This window comes from Corylus avellana, chromosome ca2 (genome assembly GCF_901000735.1).
Source record: "Corylus avellana chromosome ca2, CavTom2PMs-1.0".
Lineage (NCBI taxonomy): Eukaryota > Viridiplantae > Streptophyta > Magnoliopsida > Fagales > Betulaceae > Corylus > Corylus avellana.
The window spans coordinates 38,526,710-38,543,250 of record NC_081542.1 but is presented as its reverse complement, the minus strand read 5'-3'; the positions used below and the strand labels follow the sequence as shown (position 1 = coordinate 38,543,250).

General features: G+C 35.3%; 2 protein-coding genes across 5 annotated transcripts; one reads left to right on the top strand and one right to left on the bottom strand.

The window, feature by feature from the left end:
- The first annotated feature begins 3,494 nt into the window (after positions 1–3,494).
- LOC132172091 (nucleobase-ascorbate transporter 2) lies at positions 3,495–8,322 on the top strand. The gene is made up of 13 exons (XM_059583530.1): positions 3,495–3,964; positions 4,079–4,176; positions 4,322–4,498; positions 4,753–4,853; positions 4,951–5,026; positions 5,140–5,199; positions 5,443–5,627; positions 5,965–6,061; positions 6,161–6,306; positions 6,404–6,495; positions 6,662–6,739; positions 6,875–7,035; positions 7,711–8,322. Exons 1-13 carry the CDS (start codon positions 3,874–3,876, stop codon positions 7,921–7,923), a joined length of 1,575 nt encoding a protein of 524 aa, XP_059439513.1. The 5' UTR covers positions 3,495–3,873; the 3' UTR covers positions 7,924–8,322.
- Positions 8,323–8,992: 670 nt separating this feature from the next.
- LOC132170904 (O-fucosyltransferase 8) lies at positions 8,993–16,119 on the bottom strand. 4 transcript variants are annotated; one of them, XM_059582057.1, is made up of 11 exons: positions 16,011–16,119; positions 15,716–15,821; positions 14,479–14,571; positions 14,272–14,371; positions 14,008–14,078; positions 13,038–13,126; positions 11,876–11,996; positions 11,640–11,783; positions 10,752–11,086; positions 10,409–10,649; positions 8,993–9,543 (listed from the first exon to the last, which is right to left on the bottom strand). In XM_059582057.1, the coding sequence occupies exons 3-11, from the start codon at positions 14,521–14,523 to the stop codon at positions 9,235–9,237; spliced, it is 1,455 nt and encodes a 484-aa protein (XP_059438040.1). In that variant the 5' UTR covers positions 14,524–14,571; positions 15,716–15,821; positions 16,011–16,119; the 3' UTR covers positions 8,993–9,234. The 4 variants fall into 4 exon arrangements, with proteins under 4 accessions (XP_059438040.1, XP_059438039.1, XP_059438037.1 ...); XM_059582056.1 differs by lacking the exon at positions 16,011–16,119 and having other exon boundaries at positions 15,716–15,853; XM_059582054.1 differs by lacking the exons at positions 15,716–15,821; positions 16,011–16,119 and adding an exon at positions 15,200–15,690.
- Positions 16,120–16,541: the final 422 nt, after the last annotated feature.

Here is a 16,541-nt window from a genome sequence, read left to right as displayed (position 1 = left end):
TAGTGATGCTTTTATAAAGGATGGTAGAAAAGAGTCTGCAGGATATCCTCACAGAAAGAGGGGTTCCTCAAAGCATCTCCCATCTTCCTTTCCACACTTTCTCTCCTAATTAACCACCAAATCACATGCACACATTTTATGCATATTTTGTTTTATGGGTCTTGAATCTCGGTCTCTTTGCAGCTTTTAGGTGTGCATCAACTGAATCTTTTAGAGCCTCACTATGTATTTACTCACGAATTAGCAACTGTTTTTTTTTTAAAGGCAAAGATCTTCTTTTTTTCTTTTTCATTTTTTACTAAAAATAAAAACAGTATCTTCAACCCTGGCAGAATCTACCTTACGAGATTTGGATCAGGTGTAATAAGCTGTATAAATTGCATGTAATGTGGAGTGTCCCAAAAAAAAAAAAAAAAAATGTTCCCTTGCATTTCGGGCATTTATTTTGTGGACATATTTACTGAATTGACATGCTACACTCACTTTCTTACACCCAGAGAGCACCTAGATACCAACGTGCCATAGTTAGGCTTGTCTATCGAAAAATCTAGTTGATCGACCTCTTAGCAATACAAAGGGTTGTAGGCCATTGAGGGCACGGCGTCCTAATATTCCGACGACCCGTAAGCCTAACTAACTATCGAGATAAAAGTGCACCTTCACCAAAGACCTGTCAAGTGATTCCTCTTCCGTAATTCACACCATACTACCCCTCCTAATAGACTAAGTGAGAGAATCTCCACGTCAAGTAACATACTTTTGACATAGTCCCGAAACGCATTTTTACTGTACTTTTACTAACTTGCCCGTCGGAGCGGCTTTAATACCAGAACCTGTCAGTAAACGTTTGTAACATTTTCCCTTTCTTTCAGAGCTCCTCCCCAGTGACCTAAAACTTTGTTCTTGGCAGGTTGAGAGAGCGGCAAAATATGATGAATTATTGAAAATGGGTGGCAGAGGAGTGCAGGGATAAAGTGAAAACTTGTGCAATATTATTAATTTGTATTGGGTAGCTCCGATTTCGATGCTGCTTGTCTTGGCATCGAAATAGAGACGTTATAGATTCGTACACTGTTCCTTCACACGTTGGGGCCTAGTCATCCCCTCCTTTTTTTAAACACTAAAAATTAAGTGCATGACCTACAGATCAGATGCACCCAGTCTTTTTATTTGAAAAAAATAAATAAAAGAAAATAATATCTGTTTGGTGGTGCTTTCCACTTTATGAATTTAAGTGATATTTTTAAGTAATTGATATTGTAAGTTATTTTAAAAATATATTAGATTATTTGTGGGTGTGACATGAGTTTGAAGTCACTTAAAATATATTCAAAAATTAATAATGCTATTTTTCACATAACCTCCTCAAACTACCATTCAATTGACAATATCTCTCCCAAACTTTCAATTGTGACAATGCTCCCCATAAACTACCAAAACATTGTCAATGTCCCCCCCAAGACTAACAAAAAGATTAAAATGCCCTTATATATTTCTTAATAAGACAAAAATACCCTTATAAATTAAAAAAATTAAAAAAAAAACAAAAAATTTTAATTTCAAAAGATCAATTTTTTTTTAAAAAAATAATTTTTAAACGAAATTTTTTAATTTTTTTATAAGAATATATATATATATTTTTTTAAAAAAAACGAATATATATATTTTTTAAAACGGAAATTTTAAAAAAAAATTATAAAACGAAATTTTTATAACAAAAAAAAATCGAAAATTTTTAATTTTTTTCTTATAAAAAGGATTTTTTTTTTAATTTTTAATTTTCTACCCTTTGGAATTTTTTTTAATTAGTTTTAGGTTTTTTCTAGAAGTTTTATTATTTTTTGTTTTTATTTTATTAAGGGTAGTTTCGTCATTGGGGGGAACATTGACAATTTTTGGTAATTTGAGGGGGACATTGTCACAATTGAAAGTTTGAGGGGACATTGTTAATTGGGTGATAGTTTGAGGGGGTTATGTGGATTTTTTCCTATATTTTTTAAGTGATTAACATGAAGAGCTACTTAATTAAAATACGTAATGTTAATGGGTGTGAAATGAATGTGATAAGTGTGTATGAAGAGTAGACTAGTAGTATTACTCGATCTCGAAGACCCTCCATTAGCGTTTAAGAAGGCATTGGATGTGGATAATCAATATAAAAAATAAGGCTTTCTTTCGTGAGCTTGCAACAAAAATGAGTAATACTATTTTTCAAACTTATTTTACATTAGTTAATGTGGCATTTCTAATTGACCTCCCGGCCATATCAGTCAGTCACTTAAAAACACGTCACGTTAACCAGTGTGAAGTGAGTGTAAAAAATAGTATTACTCGATAAAAATATATTTTTTAAATGTGGCTTTAGAGACCTCCAAACAAAAATGTGAATAGTGGTTTAAGTTCATAAAAATGGTATTATCATTATAAACCAGATTAGCTCTTGGAATAATAGGGGCAGAGAAGAACCATTTCATTTTGTACATAAACAAGAAGAAGAAAACAAGAAACGAAAGGAGAAAATACAACCCTTTTCAATTTTCTTTTGTACTAGTTTTTCTAGAGAGAAACAAAGAGCACATTCTTTTTGTACGTTAGGACTTAGGAGTACTATTTCAGAATGAAATCAGGATGTTTTAAAATGATATATATATATATATATATATATATATATATAAATTATGACTCCATCATGGAAAGGGCATGGACCATGTTATAATTATGCTATTTATGCACCAAGTTTACATGGCCATGCACTGATGACCTCTTGGTTTCGATCATGAGTAATGTTATTTTTTACGAGAAATTCTCGTCCTATGGAGCATTTACTTTTTTTAAAATTCATCTGAAAAAAATGTTGCTCCTTTAGCGTTAGCCATTCTTCAGGCCTATTTTATCTTTAATATCAGGTGTGACAAAAAAATTAAAATCACTTAAAATATCTTAGTCAGTAAATACGAAATAAATATAATAAACGAGCGTTAAGATTAACATTACTTAATGACGATCTCTTAACCAAATCCGGTCTTAACAATACACATCTCACACCAAACACAAGCAAAGGAAAAAGTGCAGGTTGACTGAATTATGACTCCTAAACCCATGTGAAATTAGATGGAGGCCAAAATAGCTAATACTTTAGGGTTTGAAAATGTTAATCTCTTTCTCTTTTCTTTTCTTTCTTTCTTTCTTTTCTTTTCCTTTTTTTTTCTTTTTAATTTCTCTCCTTTTAAGGTACAAATTTAATATTTGTAAAGATAGAAGCACCTAACTCACCCCTTTTATTTATTGTTGTTCCTCCTTTGGTGGGATAGCAAATTTCACAAGCCATGTATTAAAGAAGGTTGAGTTGTAAAATTTAATGGGAAACTGTGAGGCAACGGTAACATTTGGTTTGGAAGTTCCTTAAGGGGTAGTTTGGGAAAATTGGAAAAAAGTTAACGGAACTTTTATATAAACGAAAAAGCATAGCAAGAGAGATGAAACTACAGGGACTGTGAGAGAGAGCTAACAAGTGGGGGGCAAAGTGCCATTTTTTTTTCTCTCTCGCCGCTTTCTCTCACTGCATTTCTAGTCTATCTCTTCGACTGTGAACTTCCTAAAGCTCTGAACTTTTTTTCTTCAGTCTACTACTTTTGCTTCCATCAGCCATTTGCTTTTCTCTTTCTGCTTTTCTCCCCCCAGTGACTCATTCCCTCTTTTCACATTGAATTGGCTAGGTTCCATTACACTCACCAAGAAAAACTCTGAGAGGATCTCTCTCTCTCTCTCTCTCTCTCTCTCTCTCTCTCTCTGTGTCTATCCATTTTTTGATTCTTTATACGGATACCCATTTGGATTTGGAGGCAAAATAAGAGGTACAAGTGAGTGTCAGCCATGGCAGCTCCAAAACCAGAGGAGATAAGCCACCCACCAATGGACCAACTTCAAGGCCTAGAGTACTGTATTGATTCAAACCCATCATGGGGTATAGCCGACTGACGGATTTTATTCATTTTCTCAACTCCCCCCACATTCTCCATTCATTGATTGATTTATTTATCTTCTGGTTGACCCTTCTCGTTTTTGCGTGTGAAAACAGGGGAGGCAATAGCTCTGGGATTCCAGCACTACATTTTGGCCTTAGGAACTGCAGTTATGATCCCATCATTCCTTGTTCCTTTGATGGGTGGCAATGATGTGAGCAAATTCTCATATTTATTCATCTATGCTTTAGATTATTTCCCATTATCATTGATTACGATATATCTCATAACTATTTTCTGCTCTTCCACGTGAGTTTGTATAATTGATGTGGCTTTTTGTCCATTTCGCCATTCATCAGGGTGATAAAGTAAGGGTTGTACAGACTCTGCTTTTTGTTGAAGGAATTAATACGCTTCTGCAAACACTATTTGGTACCCGATTGCCAACCGTGATTGGCGGGTCTTATGCCTTCATGGTTCCCATAATATCAATAATTCACGATTCCTCCTTGATGGGCATCGATGATCCTCGTATGGTTAGTCCAATTTCTCTGCAACATGTGTCACTCTTTCTTTACTTTCTGCCTTATTTTTCTTAAAGTTGAGCTTCACCATCTCCCAAAAAGACCTTCTTTCGGTGCACATTTATTTGTCTGCCCCACCGCCACTTACCCAATTGGCTTTATTGTATCAAATGTTCCCCAAACGGTTCTAATATTATGTTAATAAATAAAACATATAAATTTAATTAATACTTTAATAACACTAATCGTCTTGAATTTGTTTCTAGAGATTTCTCAATACCATGAGAGCAGTACAAGGTGCTCTAATAGTAGGATCAAGCATACAAATTATTTTGGGATTTAGTCAAATGTGGGCCATCTGTTCCAGGTGCTTTTTTCCTCTCAAGTTGATTTTCTTTTTTCACTCTTTTAGTCAAAGCAACAATTCATATCAAATGACTTCATTGTGTTTTTTAACATTTCAGATTCTTCAGCCCTCTTGGAATGGCTCCGGTAATTGCGCTAGTGGGTTTTGGCCTCTTTGATAGAGGCTTCCCTGTGGTAAATATTACTGTTTTTTTTTTTTTTTTTTTCAATGAATAAAACCAAATGCATACCACCTGTGAACAACTCAATACTGTTGTTTACCATTGATTTTACTGAATGTCTGTCAGGTTGGACGGTGCGTGGAAATTGGCATTCCAATGCTTATCCTGTTTATAGCCTTCTCCCAGGTACTGCTGCTATATATATATATATTTTCCTTCAATCAAATTCACTTTTAAAATTGTGATTACACATTTAATTAATAAATAACATCATGTTGGAAAAAAAGGTAAGAGAGACTCCCAATTGTACAATCATTGAACAAGAACACATTGTCTGAAAGAAATGTTTCAAAATGTGTTTCATGGTGCAATGTCTGGTTTGTCAGTTGCAAAAAGCAGTCTTCTAAATGTGCGTGTTTTGGTATGCAGTACTTAAAAGGTTTTCAGTTCAGGAAACTGCCGGTTCTGGAGCGGTTTGCTCTCCTCATATCAGTGACTGTGATATGGGCATATGCACACCTCTTGACAGCCAGTGGTGCATACAAACATCGACCAGATTTAACCCAAGCGAACTGCAGAACTGACAGAGCCAATCTCATTTCTTCTGCTCCATGGTTGGTAGCTAAAGCAGCTCTTATCAGTTTTTAAATCTTCATAAAATCTATGTAATAAGCTAAAACACTCATTGTTGTTAGATGACTAAATTATATGCAAAATATCTGAGTTCACCATGCTGAAAATCAATCCAATATATGCCTTTTGAACTGCAATGCTATGAGGAGATAATAGTCTGCTTTTAGAATCCTCCATCAAAATAGTAAAGAATAATATTATTTAGTAGACTGTTATACCGTTACCATACAACTTGATGATGCGATAGCTCGCATCAAAATCGAATTAGCACTGATTTTGTAGCAACTGCCTTTTGACCATGAAATTGATTGTTTTCAGGATAAAAATCCCATACCCTCTTCAATGGGGGGCTCCCACCTTTGATGCTGGCCATGCTTTTGGAATGATGGCTGCCGTTCTAGTTTCATTGATTGAGGTAATACATTTTACACAGATAAAACTAGAGAGTCAGTCAACCAAGGATATATTTTCATCAATGAAGGTAAGTAAAGCTATTGTTTTTTGCTTTTTACAGTCAACTGGAGCTTACAAGGCTGCATCACGTCTAGCAAGTGCTACACCACCGCCAGCTCATGTTCTTAGCCGTGGCATTGGCTGGCAAGGAATTGGGATCCTGCTTAGTGGACTCTTTGGAACATTGACTGGCTCAGCTGTCTCTGTGTAAATATAATATTACTGCTTCTTCTTGCTCTTAAACTTCCTCACTCATACACTACAACAAGACTAATTATTTATCAACCCAAAAAAAAAAACACAGAGAAAATGTCGGGCTCCTTGGAAGCACTCGTGTTGGCAGCCGCAGGGTTATCCAAATATCAGCTGGTTTTATGATATTCTTCTCCATGTTAGGTGAGTCACAAATTATTCCATGCCACTTAATTGAAATGGGAAGTAAATGACGGAGAAAGAATTCAAACGTTAACACCTTTGATCCCATGTTAATCATTACTTATCTCGAAGGTTTAAGCTGATACGAACGAATGAATATTCTAACTTGATTTCGTGATTCCTGCAGGAAAGTTTGGAGCTTTGTTTGCATCAATACCCTTCACTGTATTTGCTGCTGTATATTGTGTATTGTTTGGTCTTGTTGGTGTGTCATCACTCATCATTTCATTTTTCTGATGGCATTTAATGGGTGCCCCTTTTTTATCTTCTCTTGTCTCTGCAGTCTGCAGGCTGCAGCAGTCTCTGCACATGAGTATTAATTTTACATTTTTGTTTTCAGCTTCGGTGGGGCTGTCATTTTTGCAATTCACGAACATGAACTCAATGAGGAACCTCTTCATCACAGGCGTTGCCTTCTTCTTGGGGTTGTCTGTTCCCGAGTATTTCAGGGAATACACGGCCAAGGCTCTTCATGGTCCTGCTCATACCAGTGGTGTATGGGTGAGTTAATATTTTGTCTCTTCATCTGTATTCCACCATTGAAAGAGAAATCACAACCTGAGATTTTGTCACACTTTATTGGACCCCGTAATTTGATGTTGAACGCTACCCCACCACCAATTATTAGTCTTATACCAAACTAGACAGGCCCCCCTCCTTAAAGTTGCTGACAACTTATGTCTGATTAAGGATTTTAGCAAAAAATAAAATAAAAATCAAATATTTGAGTACTACATGGCTAGATGATTTATATGGAACTCATGAGACCCACATGCCCCAGTAGGATTAGGATATAGGATAGGTCGGTCCCATATCCCAAAATTTATTTATTTCGATGGTGGATTTTGAAAAATGATTCACGACAATTATTTGTTCGAATTGTTAGCAATTAGGGCAAATATAATGAGAGACTCCATATGGAATGCACCTGCCCAAGTACCTAGTCGAGCAGCCCAAAATTTATCTGGACATGTGAGTCTCATATAGGGTTTCAATATGTGTCTAAATTGCAGATAATTGTTGTAGATTCTAATCAATGAATCTTGTGACAATATATGCTGCAGAAAATCCCAATGTTGTTGTGTTGTGGACCAATGTTATTTATAATATGTAAGGTATGCATTTTTTTTTTTTTTTTTGCAACCACATTAACTTTTTTTGCTTTCATGTGTGCAGTTCAATGATTTCCTTAACACAATCTTCTTCTCATCCCCAACCGTTGCATTGATTGTTGCAATCTTTCTGGACAACACACTTGACTACAAGGAAAGTGCCATAGACAGGGGAATGCCATGGTGGGTTAAATTTAGGGCATTCAAGGGGGACAGCAGGAATGAGGAGTTCTACACCCTCCCTTTCAATCTCAACCGTTTCTTCCCCCCATCATGATCAAGAGCTGCTGCCATTGAGAAGAAAGAAGAAAGATGTTAGAGGAAAAACATCATTTCCAGATAAGGATTAACAACCCAGAAATCCAGTGATCGAAAAAAAAGAGTGAAACAAAGGGCCATTTATCCTTGATTGCAGAGCAATGACACCTTTGCTTTCTCCTCCCCTCTTTTGTTTTTCATTGCCTTTATATATATATATTTGAGTTGGGTTATTTGGGTATAGAGTACAATAAAAACTAGTTGATATGTTTGCTTTGCATTCAGTTTTGGTGTAATTTTTTGAGAGATTTTTTAGTCTGAAAAATGACATTTTCAGCTCCAATGTTCGAGGAGGTGGTGTAGATTGCATATCTAAGTAAATGGCATGCATTATTATCTCCCAAATGCTGCTTCAAAATATCTGTGTAATTTAAGTGCTGAAAAGAAAGCTTCTTAACCTAACCAAATTCGGATAAAGAAAGGGGATAAATGGAAAAATATCACATGCTTTCTAATATCCAAACCTATCTCGCACGTCTTAGAGCCTTCCTAAACTTATTGTAGGGCTCAGGCCGGCTTTTTCACTAGGTAAGTTAAATGTTGGTTTCTTCCAAATAATAACCGGTAAAACGTGTAATCTTAAAAAACATATTTTGTTAGAAAACAATCAAAGACCATTCCATAAAAATAGCACATTTTCTTTTTTCCTAACAAAATAATAATAAATAAATAAAAAGGTACACTCAAGTACAAAGAATGGGATGGGTAGAGATTATAGTTAAATTAGTGTTTAAGCTTATGATTCATTTAATTTTATTTCAAGTACGAGTCAAGTTCAAGCTTATCATCAAGTTTTTGATTATAAGTTCAAACTTAGTTCATTTAGTTTTCGAATGAATATGCGTCTATTTTATAAGCTGCTCAATTAATTTATTCATTCTTCATTTAAAATAAATATCATCATTATTTATTCTTTTTTCATCTATTCTAATTATTAGTTATTTAATTATTGTTAAGGTTTGATCATTGGAGTTGATTAGATAAACTATTTTTTAATTACATTTTTATAGAAATTAATTGTACCAATATTGGAGTTGTAATAAATCATGTATTATTTTTCATCAAAAAAATGAACTAATTGTATCATAACCTTATCTACAACCTGAAACAATTCAATGTCAAGTCTATACATAACAAATGAAAAGAATATAGAGGGAAAGAGAAGAAAATTTACAACGAAAAGGTCAACTATGTTGCACAGATGAGAAGAAAAAAACAAAGTGTCCAAAAAATAAGAGAGCCTCAAAAGAGTTGTGAGCATGAGGACATGCTATTGGGCTTTGCACATGCACTCCGGGCACCTTGGCAGCCGATAAATGCTTCGACCAAAGCCCCTAACACGCACTCTTTGACCTTCCTCGATCATCTTCTTCACTCTATCTTCAAAACTGTGCCATTCAATGGTGCTATTCTCCGACAAAATTGCTGCCAGCCTCTTCTTGTTGGGCCGCATGGTAGGAGCATGGCCGCCGCCATAGTAAGTTCGGAATCCCGACACCAGGGATGAAAGTTGGCTTCCAGAGTCGGTCATGGCAAAGACATCGGCAGTTGCACATGCAATGAAGTCCAATGCAGCCAGCTGCATCCACACCAACTCTCTATCTTTAGTAGAAGAAAGAGTTGAGAAATAAAGAATCACAAGATATCATATCACCTTCACTATTCCTATCAAGTGAAGAACCACAATTACTAATCAAAGCTGCATTTTGCCAGTAAGTAACGTTATTTAGTAGACTGTTCTACGATTATCATATAACTTGATGACATGGCAGTTAAAATCAACACTTGTAAAAGAATAAAAAAGACTAATTTTCATTGTCACGTCATCTCAGTTGTATGGTAGTTACATAGCAGTCTAATAAATAACATTACTTTTTAATAGTGAAAATTGGCCCTAAATTGTGTTATGACAATTTATGCAATTGTCTTTGGAATTAGAAGTACATAATCTTAAGTGAGGAAATTCATTGCAAATCGTTTCCATTGCATATAACATAGGCACCCATCTTAGGGTAGATTTGTTTGATTTATGCCATATAACATAAGGGCACGCATGTTGAACATCAATAATGTTTGTAGAATAGAAGTACTCTAGTTTGCAACAGTAATTATTTAGTGGATAAGATGAAAATGTACCAAAATTTTAGAACTCTGAAATCCAGCAAACACTCTTTCAGTGATGTAAAAATGAGAAGGAACATAAAAAACTGAAATTTGCTTAAGACATCCCTCTTTAATTATGCAGTTTTCCTTATATGATTTTCTCTAATTGCTGAGTGGAGATCAAATGAACCTAGACACTGGTTTAAAATACCCACACCACGAGTTCATAATCAAATGAATGTTGGCAAGAGAACTGTCAGATACAGAGAAATCTAAAATAAAGTTTGATTCATTGTAAGATAATGTGATGTGTTAAAATGAAAAAGCTACAACTCATTTACCTGAGAAGAGAAATTTCTAAAAGGTGCAAGTTCATCAGGAGTGAGGAGGGTTTCCTTTGTGACCAAGTTGGGATAGAGGCTGGTGAATGAATCCATCCGGGATTTTCCTCCATAAATTTGAAAACCAGCCAAATAAAAGTAGGTTCCACGCTTAAAACCAAGTCCAGCTAGAACAAGGGCCGCTTCTTCTGGTGTCAATGGACATCTTCCCAATTTTCTTAACTCTGCTGGAGAAATAGGGCTGCAAACATCAATATGGTGGAGATAGATCGGTCAACTAAAAGATGTTCAATAAAAACAATACTAGAGAAAAGCATAGCTTGAAAAACCTTAAGAGCCATACCTTGAGTTCTTTAATCGCTCAATAAGCAGAGGAAAATGGATTTCTCTATAGGCTTGAAGTTCCTTTCTCTCATTTTCTCCACCTCCAAATTCACACATGGAGTAGGCCACCATATCCACTTCAAATCTCAAATGTAAAGCAAGGTATTTGGATGGGCCTTTAGCAGCATCATGATTGTTCGAGGGATTGTCAAGCATGAAGTTTCCAAGCAATTGTTTGTCCAACATACTTCGTGCAGCACCATAGTTTCTTATCCTTCTAACCAATAATGATCCAACTTGTTGGATTTTTGGCACAAACTTCAAAGCGTGGAAGTTACATTTGCATCTTAATCTCTGCCACAATGTCAAGAATATTTAACTGAATGGTAAAGGCATTGCGAGTATGCATGAGAGTTATCCGACCTTGACATATACTAGATAACTATGCAGGACTAGTACAAGATATTAAATATAATCTGGGTGAATTAGGAATGGAGTGAAGAAAAAACAGTGAAGCATATTGAAGTGAAAGCTGCTTCTGAACTATATTATGATTAATATATGCATAGACAAAAAAAAATTTTGGATGACATAAGAACATTTTAAAATTAGGGCACTAAGCAATTAAGAACAAAGTTCACCTAGAGAGCATAAAAGAGTTTTTTTCTGAGTTTTTCTTTCTTTTTTCTTTTTTTTTTTCTCTGAGAGGACATAAAAGAGTTGACATGGCATAAAATAGACTTCAATCAACACCCAATCAAGTGCTCAAGAGGATATTACTGTATTCAATAAGAACACATTTAGGATGTGGATTTGTCAGCTGGTAAAAGTAGCAGGTTTAGCTTTCATTGCACTAATATAAACTGTGAAATATTCAACCTTTAGGCTTTAAGGGAAGTTTTATAACCTGAAGGTTAGAAGGCAATGGATCAAAACCTAGTCGATTTCCAAATCCAAGGAAGTGAACAACTCCATTTCGTACTAGGAGGGGAAGTATATGTCTGATGTAATCAATAGGCTTTGCCTCCTTCACAAGATCTGCATCAGTAATCTGAGAAGCAAGGTTAGAGCTTTAAGATGCTCTCAAAAAATAAGTGAAACTTATTCTTATAGTATTTTATCCAAATTAAGACGATGACATACCAGACTACCTATTGCTTCAATGTCAAGTGATCTCAGATGAGGAGGGAGTTCGTTGACAACATTGATTTCACCCTTCAAGATATTCATAAAATACTCCTCTTGGTAAATATCACCAAACTGGCTGCATTTTTGTCAAACTAAATGTGTCATCAACAACTGGGGCACTTGCACCAAAATTAAAAATTTACAAATAACCAGTAATTGGATTAGGAATTTTAATTGAATCAGAGATATCATGAAAGACCTATCAACTAATCAACCAAAAGTTCTAGGAATGAGTATACAGTTCATTATAGTTCGAATATGTCGTTCTTTGGTTTATGTCATTCAGATACTCAGAAGCTATTGTTCATTTAAGCTAAAAGATATCCATATAATGCAAATTATTTATAGGCGAGAAAAAGAAATAAATATATAATTTGATTTCTCCTTTTGTGACATCATCAACTCCATCCTCAGTTCACAGAGGGTGGTAGTGACTTCCAAGCTTAAAAAGCAACTTTTTATTGTTATTTTATTTTGTGGCTTAAGATGCATTAACTTATCAGAGGATGAGACGCTATAGAGGACCAATATTGCTCCCAGACATAGGGGGCTTTTGAAGAGAAGAACACTATGGTTTTGACAAACAATATTTGGGATAAAGGATAATGATAACTATAAGTAGCATTGTATCAGTTGGTTCAAAAACCGAAAATGACTAAACTGCTTGGTTTAACTAAACACTGAAGCTCCATCCCCATCCCACTGTCCTGTAGTTATGATAACCAAAGTAAAACTATGGAGGTATTCAAGTAACAGAGAACTGTTGTTCACAACATACATGGCAGTAACTGAAGTAAGCACTTGGCCCTAGGGAGCCTCCCTTTAAAGTTAACAGGAATTAATTGGAGTGATGACTTATAATAAGATAACAAAGGCTGAACGGAGGATTAGCACTAAAAAAATCAATGTAAATTAGATAGCAGGAAAAAAAAATCACAGAGGAAGAGCATTTTCATGAAGCAAACCATACAACCAACAAAACTAGTTTAGTTGATTTTTTAGAATGCTAGACCAACATTGACCCACAAATCTACAGCAAAGCAATACAGATGGTGTGTACAAGTAAACAATCTGAAACAAACTATTTTCATAAATAATCTCAGATATGATCTCAAACCTGGGATCATTCCAGACGTTACTATATAGAAATTGTGGAAGAACCAGAGTTGCATTAAGAAGAGATGCCACAGCAACAGCATTGCAAATCTGTGAGCATTAACAATAGCTTAGTCAGTTTGACTAGTGGAGGAGGAAACTGACGAAAAGATCACAAGAAGAGATGACAAAGTAAGCTCCACCAAAACACATCAGCAAAGAAACTAGCATTAATTGAAATAAAAGATCTAAAACTAAAAAGAAACACAAATCTGACATTGTCAAAGTGTGCTACACTTATTTTCAAGTTGATCTTATTAGAATTCATATTCTGATGACAACTGAAGTACCCAATTAAATGTACATGATGGAAATAGTAAGACATAGTCTAATCTTAAACACTTGGCCTCGAGTTTATATTAAGCACTATGTTTACATAAACATCCTGAAGGTTTTTCATAACTCAAACTTCTGGGGACGTTCTCGGTTCTCCTCTACAATGGATGAAACCTATAGATTCATGTTTTGACATCAGGAACCCATTTCTTGAGAGAGCTCAAAGAAAACCCATATCAGTTGCTAGAAAAATTAGCATAGGTGATACTAGTAAACACACAATAAGCTTAGACTAAAACAGTTCAACATAATTACTCCTTGCTCCATAAACGACTCTACAGCTTCAACTATATAAACATCTCTTCTTTAACAAGTATTGGATAATGACGATTGGGTAGAAGCTTTCCCCTCCTATTCAAAGCCCTCATTCTCAACAAGCATGTAGGATCCATGGCCATTGTATGGGGTAAGAGTCTTTGACAAAGAGTTCTGTAATGAACAAGGTTGGAGGTGTCCTTAGTATTTCCTTTTCCCACTAGGTGGAATAGCAAGGTTTTCCTAGGCTACTTTATTTTTCCAACACCAAATATTTATCCAGCAATCAGACTATTGTTGTGTAAGGATACTTATGAACTCAAGGCAGCTAAGGTACTTACAGCAACTCGTTGTTGATTGAGCCCACCATTTGCACTGATTAATATGTAGCCATTATTTTTGTCAAATTTCCCTGTCCAAACACATGATAAATTTCAGAGTAACATATGCAATCAAGAATTCAATTATAGTAACTATCATTTGACCTAATAAAAAGAAACTAGCTATCATATGAAATTTATAGGACAATATGATCACTGCTTATGTAGCATTTAAAAGATAATTTTACAAAACACACCAATCAAAGTGGATGAAAGATCAAATACCTAGATTTGTTGGAACCTTTCTGCCTGCACATGGTTTCCATGCAGATGCCTGCCGATATGGCTCCTCCCATAACCTTGACGACCGTTGCTTAAACTCTTTCTAAATCATAATTAAGATCACAGATATTTGGATAAAAGAAATTCAATCAACCTAATTTGACAAGCTAATCAGAAAATCTGTACCAAACATAAAAGTTAGCGGCTAACCTCTGCAAGAGCACTGGATGCCAAATTGTGTAGCCGGTCATACATCTGTACTGATGATTTTTCTTCATTGATGAAGGCACCTCTATCGTCCTCCTATGGAAAATAGATGCAGCAGATATTATGTAGAATGAATTAAGAATATCATCCTAATTTTAGAATTGATTATTTACAACTTGCACATTTGGTAGAGAAAAATCTTGCCGAAGGACTAAAGAAACTTTACAAACTAGATGATTCACATAAAGCACACCCAAAATGCAAATCCCCACGACAACTAGCAGCTAAAATCTTGAACCTGCAGAGTAAATCCGCAGACGCAGACATGCAAAGATCAGTTTTGATTCTTTCATCCCACACCAACTCGGCAACAAAAGGGTAGGTGTTACATTAGTGGACTTCAGTTATAAACACAATAAGAAATCCATCAATAATGTACACAGATCACCTGCTGCAGAATTTCAGTTATAAAATGATGCTAAATTACATATGAATGGAACATTCACCAACAGGAGAGTACATACACAAAAGAATTAGAAACTTGACTGAGTAACCTAAAATGGATTCAGAATAACAATGAAAAAAAAAAAAGTGAGATTCTCCAATAGGCACCAATCAGGATAAATTATGATGAGTGTCACCTAAACTCAGATAGATACATTGTGGCCAATGAAAACACCTATTTCTTGAGTTCCAACTTAGTATTGCTTCAGGAAACATTTACCTTAAGCCCACTTGATTTTATTTGGGTTGAATGATGCTGAAGGTTTCTCAAATCAAAAATGGACACCAAGAGAGAATCAAACAGGAGAAAGAAACCCATCAACCCGAACATAAAAGCAATTGACCTCACGTATTTACGAACCCACAGATGCCTTTTCCCTACATAGACTCCCTTAAAAGCACTATATTTTGCAGAATCATTCTTCAACCCATGAAGTAATACAGTTTTGGGATTCCAGTTTTTATCACCCCATGACATTCTCCTTCCTATAGAGGGATCACTACCCGGTAAAGTTTCTTGACATCTACACTGAAATTCCTTCATCCCTAATGACAAGTCAACATTCTGAACTCCAGGACGCGGACTTCTTGGGGAACCTTGCTTCCCCATTAGACCATTATCTCTCGGCAAAGCTTCAAGTATCCGAAATTTTAAGACAAAACCACAACCACCATCTCTTTTCCCAACATGATAAAGAAAATTTGGCCATTAATTAATCCTATAAAAGATACGCACCTTTAAAACAAAGATTAGAAGGAGAACCTTAAGCCAGTAACACCTTCTATTGCTCTGAGTCCTTTCTCTTTCTTTTTCTGAAACCGACCCACCAACGCATTGGACTCTATGAGCCGAATTCAGGGTTTGGTGGCACATACCAACATCAGGAAAACGAAAGAAAATTTATAAATTAAGAACACACAAGAATGAATTCAAAGCGAAGCTAAGAAGTTGGTGTAGTGATATACATAAATAGATGAGTGAAAACAAAGCGAGAAGCGAACGAAAAACCAACGATACTTTTGGAACTAACCTTTTGAAACAAGGATCACACCTGTCACCTGGAACAGCTTCTGGTCACCAACCAGAACAAACGTCGGTTTTGTACTTTTCTGGGTTTCCATTTGTTAAATCCAAATATATGAACAGGGGCAAAAAAGAAGGAAATTCAAGAAAATGCCAGGAAAGTTTTGTGATTTGGTATTGGCGGGTCCTTCGAACCAACCGTATAACGTACATTTACGGTCTAATATTTTTAGAGTAATGCTATAAGTATAGAGTTCTCTTAGAGTCAGTCTAAATGTAATGTGACTTTTAAAATTACCAATAGATCAAAGATTAATACATTATATCTCAAATTCAACGGTAATTTTAAAAGCCATATCACAATTAGAAAGACTTTAGGATGACTCTAAGAGCACTAACACCAGTTTCCTAATCATTTTCCCTCAATTTAGGAAATAAAACTACTTTTTTATTCCTTATAAAAAAACACTTCACAATAAATTCCTTTATTTTTTCCTATATGAATTAAATTCTATTTCTTTTTATCATTGCAACCAAT

Excerpts from the sequence above, each read along its gene's own strand:
- LOC132172091 (XM_059583530.1), top strand. The coding sequence starts at position 3,874 with ATGGCAGCTCCAAAACCAGAGGAGATAAGCCACCCACCAATGGACCAA. Across the intron at positions 4,177-4,321 it reads CTTTGATGGGTGGCAATGAT|GGTGATAAAGTAAGGGTTGT; the intron begins GTGAGCAAATTC and ends GCCATTCATCAG. Across the intron at positions 6,496-6,661 it reads GATATTCTTCTCCATGTTAG|GAAAGTTTGGAGCTTTGTTT; the intron begins GTGAGTCACAAA and ends TGATTCCTGCAG.
- LOC132170904 (XM_059582054.1), bottom strand. The coding sequence starts at position 15,589 with ATGGGGAAGCAAGGTTCCCCAAGAAGTCCGCGTCCTGGAGTTCAGAAT. Across the intron at positions 11,784-11,875 it reads TTGAAGCAATAGGTAGTCTG|ATTACTGATGCAGATCTTGT; the intron begins GTATGTCATCGT and ends CTTGCTTCTCAG. Across the intron at positions 9,544-10,408 it reads TTAGAAATTTCTCTTCTCAG|CTGGCTGCATTGGACTTCAT; the intron begins GTAAATGAGTTG and ends GTGTGGATGCAG.